The sequence below is a fragment of the Vigna umbellata genome, chromosome 5, assembly GCF_029865625.1.
Source record: "Vigna umbellata cultivar VRB3 chromosome 5, Vumbellata_1.0, whole genome shotgun sequence".
Lineage (NCBI taxonomy): Eukaryota > Viridiplantae > Streptophyta > Magnoliopsida > Fabales > Fabaceae > Vigna > Vigna umbellata.
This window is the reverse complement of record NC_142169.1, coordinates 32,227,713-32,243,374: the sequence shown is the minus strand read 5'-3', so window position 1 is coordinate 32,243,374 and position 15,662 is coordinate 32,227,713. Positions and strand designations below refer to the sequence as shown.

At 32.4% G+C, this 15,662-nt stretch overlaps 1 protein-coding gene and 1 pseudogene across 1 annotated transcript; one reads left to right on the top strand and one right to left on the bottom strand.

The window, feature by feature from the left end:
- Positions 1-2,527: 2,527 nt before the first annotated feature.
- Positions 2,528-4,858, bottom strand: LOC124840840 (putative glucan endo-1,3-beta-glucosidase A6; annotated as a pseudogene).
- Positions 4,859-9,320: 4,462 nt separating this feature from the next.
- Positions 9,321-15,486, top strand: LOC124840836 (cathepsin B-like protease 2). Its single transcript, XM_047316960.2, has 11 exons — positions 9,321-9,627; positions 9,705-9,764; positions 10,116-10,196; positions 10,290-10,446; positions 10,577-10,581; positions 10,674-10,748; positions 10,901-11,026; positions 11,145-11,363; positions 14,851-14,964; positions 15,069-15,104; positions 15,191-15,486. Exons 1-11 carry the CDS (start codon positions 9,565-9,567, stop codon positions 15,323-15,325), a joined length of 1,071 nt encoding a protein of 356 aa, XP_047172916.1. The 5' UTR covers positions 9,321-9,564; the 3' UTR covers positions 15,326-15,486.
- The last annotated feature ends 176 nt before the right edge of the window (positions 15,487-15,662 follow it).

Here is a 15,662-nt window from a genome sequence, read left to right as displayed (position 1 = left end):
AATAGTAAAGTATGAGTTTTGGATATAAATTTTTCATATAAAAATCATCCATATATTGCTCACCGTGTTTTTAAGGGTATAGCAAACTGGCCTGTAGTGCAGAAAGACGTTTTTTCTTAAGACTTTTATGCTTTGTGTTTGTTTGGATGGTTAGGTTGAATGCCGGAGACAAACTTTACTCAAACACTTCGGGGAATCTTTTGATAGAAAATCTTGCAAGTATGGATCTAGCCCCTGTGATAACTGTATCAAGACTGTATTATGAATTGTTGCACCATCAATGTCAAGTCTGGTACGATTTAACAAACTCTGTGGACTATCTAGAGCAGTACCTATAGCATTTTTGTCCTTCAGAAAATTTTTCTTTGAGCTTATCTCTGGGGAGACCAGCCCTCACGACTCTGACCGGTTGTTGAGGATGGCGTCGACAGTGACCATCCTGGTTTGTGGCTCACGGAGGTTGGGCTCTCTCAGGCGGCGATTGGCAAAGGAACGAGAGTCTCTCGCCCGCAGAGAAAAGGCAAGAGGGAGAAATCGACGCCGGCCGGCAGTGGTCCCGGTGAGCGGAAGTCAGGTCCGGCACGACGGCTGGTCTGATGGAGGCTCTACTCTGCCGGAGAAGACGAACGAAGTTCTCAAGCACAAGCAACATGGCAGAGAGTGAAGAGGCAAGCTGGCATAAGACGTAGCCTAGCCGTTTGCCACATTTACTAAAAGTTAACGCCTTCCAATTTTAAAGACTAATAGTAAGAGTTTTAAAACTATGAGAACTAAAAACCATCAAAGTTTCGAGTAGGGACTAAACCTAAAATCGTGTGATACTTAAAGGGACGAAAAACATATTTAACCCTATAATTTTTTATGATTACTTTTTAATTTTTGATTGATTATTATTATTTTATAATTTTTGTTTTTTTCTTAATATTTTCTATTTTGTAATTTTTTTTTACTATTCCAACTTTATTTTATTAATGATTCACATTAATGTCTATGAATATATATATATATATATATATATATATATATATATATTACGCGTATTTTACTTAAACAAATACGTTGACATTTCTTGCTTAATATTTCAATTATTCTCATTCTAACCTTACGTTCTCTTTATATTTCGGTTAAATAATGCTCTTCATCCCAATTTTTGTGGAAAGAAATCTCAAATTGATTTCTTCTTTTTTATGCGTTTAATTTAAATTTTTTTATGCAATAAGATATTTTAATTAGTATTGTATTAATAAATTTAAAAAGATGTTTTGTGATTTTTGTTTTTTTGTAATTATTTGTTTATTTAAAAATAATAATATTTACAACATGTCAAGCGAAAGTTAGGTCGTAACCGTGTTAGTATAGTATTTTATACTAAATATTTTTAACCAATTTATTTATATTTTATATTAAAATTTTATTAAAATTATTTAAAAATTGTTAATAGAAAATGATATTAATAAAAATTTCAAAATTAATTTCAACTAACAAATATACTAAACTTATTTATCATTTTTATTTCATAAAATAAATTAAATTTACCAACCTTTTTAATCCTTTTAGATAATTGTGTATTTTTAAAATGTGTAAAATTCAATAATTCCAATACAAATATTTAAATTGGTTTAAAAATAATAATTTTACAAATTCAAATGTAAAATTTTAAAATAGTTTTAAATAAATAAATTTAAAATTTGAAAACAATTTTAAATAAAATTTAATGTAAAATATAAGTATAAATAAATTAAAGTTGAAATATTTAATAAAAATATCAATTTTAATAAAAATATTTATATAAAATATACAAAATTTAAATTTTCAAATTTAGGACGAAATTGCATCATTTAGAAAAATAGAATTGAATTAAAATATAATGACTAAATTAAAATCAAGGTTATGACACTATAATAATATGCAATACTGATAATTTTACATCACACTATTAGTATATAAAACAACGTTAATTTGTTACATATGACAACTGTTTTTATTTAAAAAAAAAAATTGACACATAATATATTTTTAACGTTATTAATACAGTATTAGCAAAAATAACTTAATTACATCAAGTTTTTGAAATATATAAACCAAATTGAAACTTAAAAAATAAATAATAATCTATTTAAAATTGAATACCAATAACATTATTTAACCTTATGAGTGTCATTCTCATATATGTATTTATGGTTTGACTTATATAGTCAATTCTAACTCTGAGTCTTGTTGTCATTTCTTTTATGTTAAACCTCTTTAGTTGTTCTTATTTATGTAGATTTTGTTCAGTTTGATTTCCGTTTTTTTAAAATTTCAAATTGAGTCCTAAATAGTGTTAATTTGAATCAATTGAGCTCCTGTCTTTAATTTGGCTTAAAGAGATTAAGTTTTTTATGAGATGCGAGGTTGTCGTGTCAATTTTTTTAAACTTGGCATGATGAAAGTTGAAACGTGGCATGATGATACCTTTATTAGTGAAATTTGGTAAAATGTTATAATTTAATATTAGAAAATTAAGGATTCTGAAATGAAATGGGATTTAGGGTTCATTCAAATTGAAATTGAAATTTGCAGTTTCGTCGGCGTAGAGAACCCCCCAACTCCTTCCTGTTCCTTCGTCCTTGTCGAACATCTCTTACACGAAAACCTCGCGCACACCGTCCTTCAGCAACGGCGTTCCCATCCTGGACTTCAGGTGTTGCACCAGGCCCTTTAGGTAAATCCCGATGTAGCCGAGGTTGGCGTCGAACTCGTTCCCGACGGCGCTAAAGTTAGGCCAACCAGTTTCGGTCACGACGAGGGGGATGGTCTCGTAGCCGACGACAGCGAGGGCGGTGACAACGGCGTCGACCATGACGTCGAAGAGGTTGCGGTAGATGACGCCGGTGGTGAAGTCGTCGCGGAAGTTAAAAGGGTATTCTTGGAAGAGCGCGATGCCGAGGGGGATCTCGGGGTTCAAACGATAGAGGTTGTAAGGGTAGAGGTTGATCAAGAAGCAGGAATATGTATCCTGCAAGAATTGGAGGAGCGGACCGAAGAGTGTGATCCCCGGGGGTTCTTGAAACTATGCGTTTGAGGGCTGGAGCGAGGATGATAGGGCGGTGTAGAGCTCTGAGATGGTGGTGATTTTGACAGGGCTGTGCTGGAAGAAATGAACGTTTTCTTTTCTTGGACGTGGGGACATCGAATTTCATCCTAGAGAAATGCCCGCTTCCTCAAAAATAAAGTTACAACTTTTCCCAATTAATGAAGGAACTCGCATAGGACTTGAAAAGGTCACTGGTGATTTGTGTAGCATTTTGGCAGATTTTGATATATTTTATGTTTATCCTAGTCTACATGTAGCAGGTCTTGATGCTTGGATTATTTTTCTTTTTAGGATGGACATAATCCTTATTTGGAACTCACGCTTTGAGGTCGAAAGAAAATATCTTCAATATTAAAACACCTTGGAAAGAAGTGGGGAAGTTCAAGTATAGTCGAAGGGGAGCTTATACTTTTCCCATATGATGTTATGGAAACTCTATCTGGGTGCACGTGGGGAACGCGTTGCCTACTGAGATGGTGGTGATTTTGACATGTGGACAGAATGGTACTACGTGGGTGTAGAGCCATGACTCTGCTACGAAGTGGTTTTGGGCGATTTGAGAGACCATGTAGTTGGGGATGGTGAGGAAGAGCGTCGTGCTAGCGTAGAGGAGGCTCCGGGTGATGAAGGGGTCCACATTTTCCAACTGAAGGGATCTCGCCTTCAGTTGTCGGAGCCCACTGGAGATGCGCTCCACCTCCTGGGAGTGGTGGTTGGAGGAGCCGTTGGGAGCGGAGTAGGTGACGCCGATGCAGGGATGGGGAGGGCGTGAGGGAGGAGGCAAAGAAACTAAAGAGCCACGTTTTCCAGCTCATAAAAAATTTAACCCGGTTAAACCAAATTAACGGAAAGGACTAAATTAATTCAAATTAGCACTATTTAGGACTCAATTGGGGATTTTCGAAAAACGGAATCAATTTACACCTTAATAAATCCTTGCTAAAATATTGAAAGAAAAATAACAAAATATTTTTTAAGTGCCAGCATCTTACTCATAATAATAAAGCCGTACAATCATCCTATTCTTACTTAAAAGTTCTTATAGTTCTTGGAAAATAAAGTAACCATCTACTAATAAAATAAAAATGTTCAAGAAAAAAAAACGATTGAGAAAATTATAAATCAAAAATAGAAAATAAATAATATAAAATCATTTTATAATAGATAAGAAAAATTAGTTATAAATTTTGTTTAACTAAAATCATCTGAGAATATTTTGTTTCACTTTTTTAATTATTCATTATCTAGTCATGCTTGAAGAAAAAAGAGTTAATATAGGTGATAATAAATTCGAAACAATGATAATTATAAGATTAATAATTGACAAATATTATTTGGTTAAAGATAAAAATAAGAGTTAAATATGTTTTTTTTATTAAATTTATATGCAAGACTTGTCTCTTTGTGAATTTAAATACATTTTAAAAGGTTTGCTTTATATTGAAAATATTTGAATTTATGTTTATTTTGAACTTTTCGAAGCATTTTTAGTTCCATTATAAGTCTCGCTCTTAACTTTAAGGTTATATCATCCTAAAGAGTTGTTAGATGAAAGGATCTTATTAACGTTGATGAATGAAAAATCACAACATATGCCAAATTACTGAATTATAAAAATTGAAATGTTATCACGTACCTTTTGTATTAACTAAGTCCACGAGTTAGAGATAAATTGATGTTCGTCACAGGATAAATTACTACGCCTCAAATTACTACGCCTCAGCAGGTTCGGACTAATTTTACCATAGAAATCAATGATCGAGAATAACTATCCTCAAACATAGTTCACAACTTTCATATCGTACAATGCTCTCTAAAGAGCAACTATTTTCAAAATATCAAAAGCTATTGAATTGGAAACCCATTCCAGTTAAGGACTCTCGTAGTTCTAGAGAATCTAGGTACTGAAAAATGGAGAAGGAAGAACTTCCCTTATCTTAATTTTTTTTTCACTCAACTCTTTATTATTAAAAATACTTGCTTTTAAGAATAAGTGATTGTCTTGCTCATAAATTTTAGTATATTTTGATAATCAAACTTTAAAAATAAATTGATACAATTCTTTCAATTCAACGTGATTAGTTTTTATGAACTTGTTAAATATGTTTTAAATTAATATCTAAATTCAAACAAACTAATATCTAAACTTCAAACATGTTAAATTGGGTGAATAATTCACTACAAAATGCATTTGATAAGTTGAAAAAAATTTGATTACGATTAAGTTAGAAAAATAATATATATTAATCTTTAAAGTTTGAGACAATAAATTTTGAAACAAAGACAAAAGTCAATTTTATATAAAAAATGAAGTAAATTTTAAATTATAACCTTAACCTATTAAACCCGGTGATAATTTTAAATTATTGGGATATATTTGAAAAGTAACTTGGATACAAATGGATTAACAAACCAGTGATAAGAATATATCTTAATTTATTAATTACTTATGCTATGATATTCAATTCCGGAATATTAATTTACAAATATTCTTAAATTTCATAGACGCAGAATTCTTATTAGAATTATATTGACAAATAGTTATAGGAAGATATATTGTAAAAATACTCGCGGGAGAATGCTCTTCAAATCAATAAGGTTGAATTATTTATAATCTATACCTTATTTAGTTAGTTTCATTTATTTTATTTTACTTCATATATTATCTATCATTATGAAATTTATCAACAATAGACATTGACTATCTTTGAATTCCTATCATTTCTCTTTTGTTTTAAGAGTGTTTCATCCTACACCTCCAACATCTCATCCTGCACCTCCAAAAATTCCATTTTTAACCTTCTGACATCCTGCACCTCCAACCTTTTTAAAAATTTCATTTTTAACTTTCTTTTCTTTCTAATTAAATACATTTTATTTTCTTCTCTTTTTCTATTAAAGACACTCTACACCACCTTAATAATAATTCTAATTTAATTTAAAATTTAAATATTATTTAATATAATTTTATATTTTAATAATTATTAAAATATGATTTATATTATAATAATAACTATAATAAAAAAATAAAAATAAAAATAAAATAATAATAATAATATAAAATTTGACTTAATATATTCAAATATATTAAATTATATTAAAATATTAAAATAAATTAAACAATTATTAAATTGTAAATAGAAACAAATTTTTAAAAACTTGTTATCGAAAAACAGTTTTGCTTTTTATTTAAAATTTAATCAATATTTATTTTAACTAAATATTATAGCATTATTTATTATATTTTTATATTTTAATAATTATTAAAATATAAATTATATTTTTATAATAGTTTTATTAAAAATTAAAAATAATAATAATTAAAATAAGAATAAAAATAATATTAAAAATCACATTTAATATATTTAAATACATTATATTAAAATATTAAACTAAATTAAATAATTATTAAAATTGAAATAAAAATCAAAATTTTAGAAAAATTTATTTATCGGATATCCATATCCGATTATAAATTTATCGGACGTCAATATCCGATAACTTTTTAAAATTTTGCTTTTTATTTAAATTTTAATAATTATTTAATTTAATTTAATATTTTGATATAATTTAATATATTTAAATATATTAAATGTGATTTTTAATATAATTTTTACTTTTATTACTTTTACTCTTATTTTAGTTATTATTATTTTTATTTTTTAATAAAACTATTATAAAAATATAAATTATATTTTAATAATTATTAAAATATAAAAATATAATAAATAATGCTATAAATTTAATTAAATTAAATATTGATTAAATTTTAAATAAAAAACAAAATTGATTTTTAATTTTTTAATATAGCTATTATTATAATATAAATCATATTTTAATAATTATTAAAAGGTTTAATAGCCAATTTAGTCCCTACTTTGGTTGAAAAATCTCAATTTAGTCCTTCGTTATAAAAGTGTTTTATATTAGTCCTAACTTTTAAAATAGTGGGTCAGATTGGTCCTTTTCGTTAAATATAAGTTAACGAAATTAATGGATGATGATGTGACACAGCTTAAAGCTGATGTGTTAGATGGGTCCCTCGTTAGCTTTAAGTTGTGTCACATCATCATCCATTAATTTTGTTAACTTATATTTAACAGAAAGGACCAATCTGACCCACTATTTTAAAAGTTAGGACTAATTCAAAACACTTTTATAACGAGGGACTAAATTGAGATTTTTCAACCAAAGCGAGGACTAAATTGGCTATTAAACCTTATTAAAATATAAAATTATATTAAATAATATTTAAATTTTAAATTAAATTAGAATTAATTTTAAGGTGGTGTAGAGTGTCTTTAATAAAAAAGAGAAGAAAATAAAAAGATAGTTATTAAAATATCTTTAATAAGAAAGAGAAAAAAAGTTAAAAATTAGAGGTGCAGGATGTCAGAAGGTTAAAAATGAAATTTTTGGAGGTGCAGGATGAGATGTTGGAGGTGTAGGATGAAGCACTCTTGTTTTAAACCCTCGGTTGGTCCTCTTATTTATATGGAAATCTCAAATGGGTCATCGTTTTTTTTTTCGGTCTCAATTGGGTCATATTTTTTGTAAAAATGAGCAAATTTTACCCTAACCATTAAATTGTTCCAAACGACGTTAAATTAGGTTGAGCTGTATTTTTTGCATTGATGGCGTGGCATTATGCATTTAATTGAATGAGTGATGTGTTTTAAAATCATTAAATCTCCGTGGCTACAATGCTTCTTCTTCCTCCAACCACTTATCACCTTTCACCTCTTCCGTTCCTCTGCCCAAGCTGCTTCGTTTCCACTCCTACCTTCAAACCCTCACTGAGGTGCTTGGACTAAACTTGAGGTGACATCCAGCTATCTTCACGCACCCAGCAGCAGCGTCAACCCACGCGGACAACAAGTGTCACGGTCTTGGTCCAAGGCAGCAGCAATGGAGGGTAGCTTCAAAAAGAAAAAAAGGGGCTTTTGCCTGGAAAAAAACGAGCACGCAGCAGACGCCAGGAAAAAAACAATTCATTTCTCCATTTATGAAGAGCCCACGGACGAGGTGATGAGTGAGCAGTCCAGCAAGGATTAGGGAAAGAAAGGGGTAATTGAAAGAGAAGGGTCCAGCCGCCACTTGGGGGCTTCACGGGTGTTTTCATTATTTTTGGACAAAAGCATGGATTGAGTAGAAGAGTGCACGACGCCTGGGAGGCATCTTCTTCATTTTAAGGGTTGCTCCAACTGCCACGAATAAGAGGATTACATTCGAAAGAAAGACAGATACATCATAGAAACTGCATCATTTGACAGCCTAGAGCATTTGACAGCCTAGAGCATGACGGTAGCTGTTCCAAATTACATTTGACTGTTCCAGATTGGGGTTTCTGTTCCAGATTGGGGTTTTTGTTCTCACATGACGGTAGCGTTTTTGAGAGGGAGAAAGGGTGTGTCTGGGGAGTGAGGGTTTGAGGGTGGGAGTGGGAAGAAAACAACTTGGGCGGAGGAGCGAAAAAGATGAAAGGTGATCAGTGGTTGGAGGAAGAAGAAACACTGTAGCCACGGAGATTTGATGATTTTAAAACACATCATCCATTCAATTAAATTCAATTAAATGCATAATGCCACGCCATCAATGCAAAAAATACAGCTCAACCTAATTTAACGCCGTTTGGAATAATTTAACGGTTAGGGTAAAATTTGCTCATTTTTACAAAAAATATGATCCAATTGAGACCGAAAAAAAAAAACGATGACCCATTTGAGATTCTCATATAAATAAGAGGACCAACCGAGTGTTTAAACCTTCTCTTTTTAAAACTGAGAAATCCGATAAACAAAAGAAAAAGAAAACTAAAAACAAATACCTAACACTCTGATTTTTCTTTATTTGTATTGTGTGACGTGGATACTTATATTAGTCTTATATTTTTTTATTCTCCACATTTATTCTCTCGCATATAATAATTTGACTATCCTCTTGTAAAAACCTGATTGGGATTTATTTTATTTTTCATGAAAAAATAAACTCTTTATAAAATAAGTTTGATATCTGAAATATCTATTTAAACTTACGATTTTTTTAAATAAACTATTTTTGTAAATTTCAGAAATTAGAAAAAGTTGTCATTAAAATAATTTATTTGTTTACGTAATGCACTTTCGTCAAACACGTTACATGGATCCTATAGCTGCACGCAGGCCACGAGGGAGACTTGATTGAACATGACCTATACATATTTTAATAGAAAAAAGGGAAAAAAAAAATCTGAAGTCTTGGGAATCTTGGGTGCGGTGATCTCTGTCGTGTCAAGCCACGTTCATTGGATTGAACCACCCCGAACGGAGTCTCCAATCCCAAGCCTCCGTTGGGTTAATATCTACGAAAACTAAAACAAGCGGGTAAGTAGGAGATTATCTGTCACTGTGGCCCCACCCAACCCAATTGCAGTGCCTGGGAAGAAAAGTACAACTAATCTATAAAAATCTCCTCCCAGTTTCCTGTTCCGTTTCATCCAACAACAGAATATGGCTTTAACTGGGCTCCCCCTAGCAACCTTCTTCGTACTTCTCTCCGCTTCTTATCTCCAGGTACCACTTTTTCCAACCCTATCTCTGTAATCATGATTAGTTATTGTTTAGTTCTCAAATCGCTTTGTTATTCACAGATTGCTGGGGCGGAAGTTGAGTCGTTGACTGTGCTCAATCTTAATTCTCCAATTCTTAAGGTGGTTTCGCTAACTCCCCTCGTTTCACGTCTTTATGCCAATTTCCAGGGTCGATTTATTTATGAAATTGTGGCAAAGTCACGAGTGATCTTAATCTTTTTACAGTGTTAGTGTCTATGCTTATATTTTTATTTATTTAATTTTGGCTGGGGATGATTTTTTGTTTTTTGTTTTGTTTAAGCTTGTATGTATTGTTTACTGGAGTGTTTGAAGCATATGCATGTGCAAAACATTGATGGATCGAGCTTTAATAGTTTTGCTCCATCCTGTTCATTCAGATGATGTGGGATGAGTATTTGAACATACGATCTGTTGCATGTGATTGATCTTGCTTTTAACCTTGTGATGCAGAAATCTATTGCTCAACAGGTTAACGAAAATCCTGAGGCAGGATGGGAGGCTGCCATAAATCCTCGTTTCTCCAATTATACAGTTAGTCTTGAACTTGTCTTGCACCCTTTTAAAGTGTGGATTCCACTGTTTTGCTTTCAGATGATTAGTTATATAATATCCTTTGACTTACAGGTTAAACAATTTAAGCGCCTCCTTGGAGCCAAACAAACGCCTAAGAACGTACTCGGAAGTGTACCTGTTATTTCTCATCCCAAATCATTGAAGTTGCCGGTGAACTTTGATGCAAGGACAGCCTGGTCGCAGTGTAGCACTATTGGAAGAATTCTTGGTCGCCATCTACTCGCTCCTCCTTTCCCTTTATTTTATTTATTTTAGTTAAACAGTGCATTTGGAAGGAGGTGCTGACTCTTGTTTTTGTTGTTGACTATTGAATTGCTAAACCAATTTTCGCATTAAAGATCAGGTAACCCTCCAATTTTCTCAATCTAACTACTTTTAACACATTCAAGGTTCAAAGACTTTATAAGTGATCCTTATGCTGGTGTGATGACTCAGGGTCACTGTGGTTCTTGTTGGGCATTTGGTGCTGTAGAATCATTGTCAGATCGCTTTTGCATTCATTTTGATGTTGTAAGTGAAGTTTCTTATTAATGTTGAATTTTTTTTTGCTTATTGTGATTATTCGTGACTATTTTTTAGTGTTTTCCCTCTCCCTTTGTCCCTGGGTAACACCTACTTAGTTGCTTGAAAGAGGAACTTATGTACTATATGTCTAATTGCAGAATATTTCTCTCTCTGTTAATGACCTTCTCGCATGCTGTGGCTTTCTGTGTGGATCTGGGTGTGATGGGGGATATCCCCTTTACGCATGGCGATACTTAGCCCACCATGGTGTTGTCACTGAAGAGGTAATACGGTTTCCACTTGGGGGATATCCCCTTTTCTGTAGGCTCATTTCACAACTTATCCTATATCTGTTTTTTCCTCCAAACTTTCTTACGCTCTGCAAATTCTTTTATGTGGCAGTGTGACCCATATTTTGATCAAACTGGCTGTTCTCATCCTGGATGTGAGCCAGCTTATCGGACTCCCAAGTGTGTTAAAAAGTGTGTAAGTGGGAACCAGCTGTGGAAGAAGTCAAAGCACTTTAGTGTCAATGCCTACAAGGTCAACTCTAATCCCAATGACATCATGGCAGAAGTGTACAAAAATGGGCCAGTTGAGGTCGCATTTACTGTTTATGAGGTAAATGAGAACTCTTATCCACACTCTGCAATTAAATTTTCTGCAACTTTAAATGGTCAATTTTAAAAACTCAAAACATCCTATCTATAATTTATAATTATATGACAATAATTTGGAAACAATTGATTCCGAGTGTTTGAGATTGGTGCATGTGATCTAACATGAAAAACATGTTACAAAATAAAAACTTATGGATAGGTGGAGAGAAATGGAAATCAGTAGCAGGTTTTCATAGTTTAGAAGTAGTGGGGAGGTTGAAGTGAATATTCTATTGTTGGAGGCTCAATGACTGAGTGACTTTGACCATTTGTTGCTTTCCATTATTCTTGACTCTAAACTTTTTTAGAATAAATATCTATGTTGAACTCTTTTGTGGTTATTTTGGATCCTCTAACCAATTGTGGATTGACTTTTTTCTGGAATATTGAAGATATATTACTCTTTCAAAGATTTACATGAAGTATTGGTAAGAGTTGAAAAATAGTGGTTTGCTATAGGGGGAACATTGAAGTTAGTGGCAGTGTTCTTTAACCCTAGGCCATTTCTTAAAGAATTATTATTGAATTGAGGGAAAGTTGCACAAATCTTTCTTAACCCCTCTAGTTTTAAAAAGATACTCTCCTTCTCATAGCATCAAAGAAGGGTTGTATGTATCACTTTATTAATCAAATAAAGGGTATGTGTTACTTTAAAAAACATCATAGAGGTTATTGTCTGATTAAAATCTAGGAGTATGAATGTCATTTAAGTAGATTTCATGCAATTTCTCCTTAGATTAAAGGTGTTTATTATATCTGTATTATTGAGAGCACTTGTTTTATTTTATGTTGATTGCAATGTTGGGATAGTGTTTGCAAGAGATGTAGGTTGTGCAGTTACCTAGGCTGTAATATAATGAATTAAGAAAGTTGAAAATTCATTCTAGGGTAGCAGTGTGAGTTGTTAATGTCACAACAAAAGAGGGCATGGGCAATGATATGTTAACACAGATTTTTTGACAACATTTTTACACAGCACACATGTCATTTTCTCATTTGATTCAGAGTACGTCAACACAATAACAAATAAATAGTGAAACAGTGAGAAAATGACACTTGTACTGTGTTAAAATATTGTGGAAAAATCTGTGTCAAAATATATTTTTCCTTTTGGTAAAGACCCTTCTCGTTGTTATCACCTTCATTGTTACTACCACCATCAATGGCAACAATAATGTCCCAACCATCATTACTAATACCACCGCTATTAACATTATTGTTGTTATTGGCGGCACTGCCATTACAGTTACCACCACACATAATATTTAAACTGCTATGCAGAATTCACTTACGAAATGTTTGAAATTTACCCACTATATATGGCATAGGTAGACATTTCTACAAGCTTGATTGCATTTGTCACAAAAATGAAGAGATGCTATTTTTAGAGTTATCAATTAAGAGAGGTTATTAATGTTAACATTTTCAGTATTTTAATTTTTAACTATATGAAAGGTTGAGTCGGTAATAAAATCAGAACTAAATGACACAAAGTAGTGGGTGGAGATAATTTGTTGTAAATGATTTTAAAGCTACAATTTTTTTCACAAACGGATAAAAAGTGTTAAAAGAACCTTGATTTTCAAAATGACTTAAATCGGATTTCGGAGTTTCTATTTAGTCCTGGTTTAATCACAGAAATGCTGCTTAAAAGGCTCTAATCAGACGATGTTGTACAAAACAGAACAGCTCTTTTGATATGAACATGCTAAATACCTCTTAATATTGTATAACATTTAATTGGGCCTGCCGACTATATGGTACCGGCATCGAGTGGGTTTGCAAATTGAATATGATACGATTGAGGATTCTTTTGGGTATAAAAGTTTAAAGAAGATATGTTATGGGAGAATGGTTGGGGATCAGATAAATGGACTGGAGTGATAATTAGTGGGTAATAAAGTTGTTGGGTTTATAGTCTGTAAAAAAAATCTGTTATAACATGGCGATTTTCAATTTTTATTATGAACTTTTCCTTATTATGTTTTCTCCTTAATGGTCATATTGGCATTGGTGCTTACTTTTAGCTACACCGAGATTTTATAATTAACTTCCCCAAACGTCACCAGCGGGGAATTTTTCTTTTCCTGTGTTTTGGGTTTTTCATACTCAATCGCAAGTCTCTCATTGTCTATATGTTGTTCATTTTGTGTATTTCATCATTTCATAGATCTTCACGCATTCCTGAGCTGTGTCATGCTCATTTTTGTGGGTGCCTCTAAAGTCCATATATATGTTTTCCATATTTACCTATCTTTTAAGTTTGCTCCTTAAACTTGCAAATCATGTACGTAGCCCTAGTTTTCTTTGATAAGGCTAATGTCTGTGCTGATGGGGTCAGTTGCTTTTGATCAATCCCTTTACTTTCACCAGCATTAGCTAGTCGGTGTCATTGCTCTCATCTTCGGTGGTATATTATACTCCTCCTTAATGGTTCCTTTGGGGCTGGTTCTCACTCGCGCATATGTCTGGAGCTACTGGCTTTCATGGAGGGTTTAAGTTTAATGTTTACAGATAAAGATAGAATATCAAATTTCAAATGAGAAAAAGGTGGAATAAAATGCGTATGGTCGTATGAATAACATGGTAAAGGTCTTGGACCAAAAATACTGAGTAAACTAAGATCATATTCCATTCCTACAGTTGATTAATACTCAAAAGTAGTAAGCTTTTCGAGGGTATATGGTGCTCATTAAGGGATCATATTAGGACAAGGATTGTGTGCAAGGGTTTTCGTATTAGGATTCATTTCTTAGCATTCAGTCTGCTAAAATACGGAGTGAGTTATGCATTAACAAAAAAAATGGTTCAACATTAAAGATTTATTCTTTTTCTTTCTTTCCCCCTTTATTTGGTTGCTCTCTCTATCAGAACAAAAATGGGGGCAGTTGTCATCTTTTGGACTTTAGGTTGTGGATTGACATTAGGGTAGAAAGTAATTTTAAATCAGAAACTAGTATAATCTATCAGAACTGATGGATATACAATTTTAGCTTACCAAAAATAGAACAGGCCTTACAACAACCTGGCCCTATTGTTGCATTGGTCACACCCTAGCTATTAATCCCCTTTAGCAGATTTTTGAGTCATTGGATTCTCTTTATTAAAAGCATTAACCTTTAGGAGTCATTTATTTCTTGTTTGGTCTCTTACATGCAACTACAACTTCTTATGTCACTTTCTTGTCCCCATCATTCGAGCAGGACTTGAATATATTATAGCATCCTTCCTTTTAAAACATTTCGAAGGGCTCGTCATTGCCAGTGACCTTTCAATGAACTAAAGCATCCGTGACTATTACCTGCATCATTTTACATGTAGTGTCTAGACCTCAAACATAAAGATTACGTTAGCCTTTGTTTTCTTGTGTGAATAGTTTCAAGCATATTGAGCAGTTTGGTTGGTTGCTTAAGACAAGTTAACCTTTTACTAATTGGACCTCTTCACAGGATTTTGCTCACTACAAGTCAGGAGTTTACAAACACGTCACAGGTTATGTACTCGGCGGTCATGCAGTGAAGCTAATTGGTTGGGGAACAACTGATGATGGGGTTGACTATTGGGTATGTTGATATGTTCTTGATGCACATTTCAGTCGCCTGGGGCCTGGCGTATAGTATCTGAAATTCAGATTTTTATACTGATTCGGTACTTTTCATTGTTTCAGCTTCTCGCAAATCAGTGGAACAGAGAATGGGGAGATGTATGTTTCTTGATTTATTCATCAGCTTGAATATCTGTTACTTAAGATGTGTCTTAGCTAATGGACTAGTTTAATCTTAATCGCAGGATGGTTACTTCAAGATCCGAAGGGGGACAAACGAATGCGGGATTGAAGAGGAGGTAACTGCTGGTTTGCCGTCTACCAAAAACCTCGTAAGAGAGGTGATTGATATGGATGATGGCGCTGCTGTTTCATTCTGAATGTAAATACGTTACCTTGACAATTATATTATATATATGTATGGGTATTGAAATCGGAAAATCTGCACTAAATGTTTCCTGTAGGCTGAACCACGCTATTTTTATGATTACCATGTTCAAAGTCATGTTAATTTTAATGGTGATATACTTAATTAAGTTTTTTTATGGGGTCAAATTGGTTTTCAAATTGTTGTTTGAAAATATACTTAATTAAGTTTTAAGTATTTGATCGATTTGAATGACTATTAACTTTTTCTTAGATTACCGAGTGTTTAAAATTTTTATATTTTTTGATTAAGTATTTGTTATTTAATTAAATTTTAAGCTTTTGAGAAAA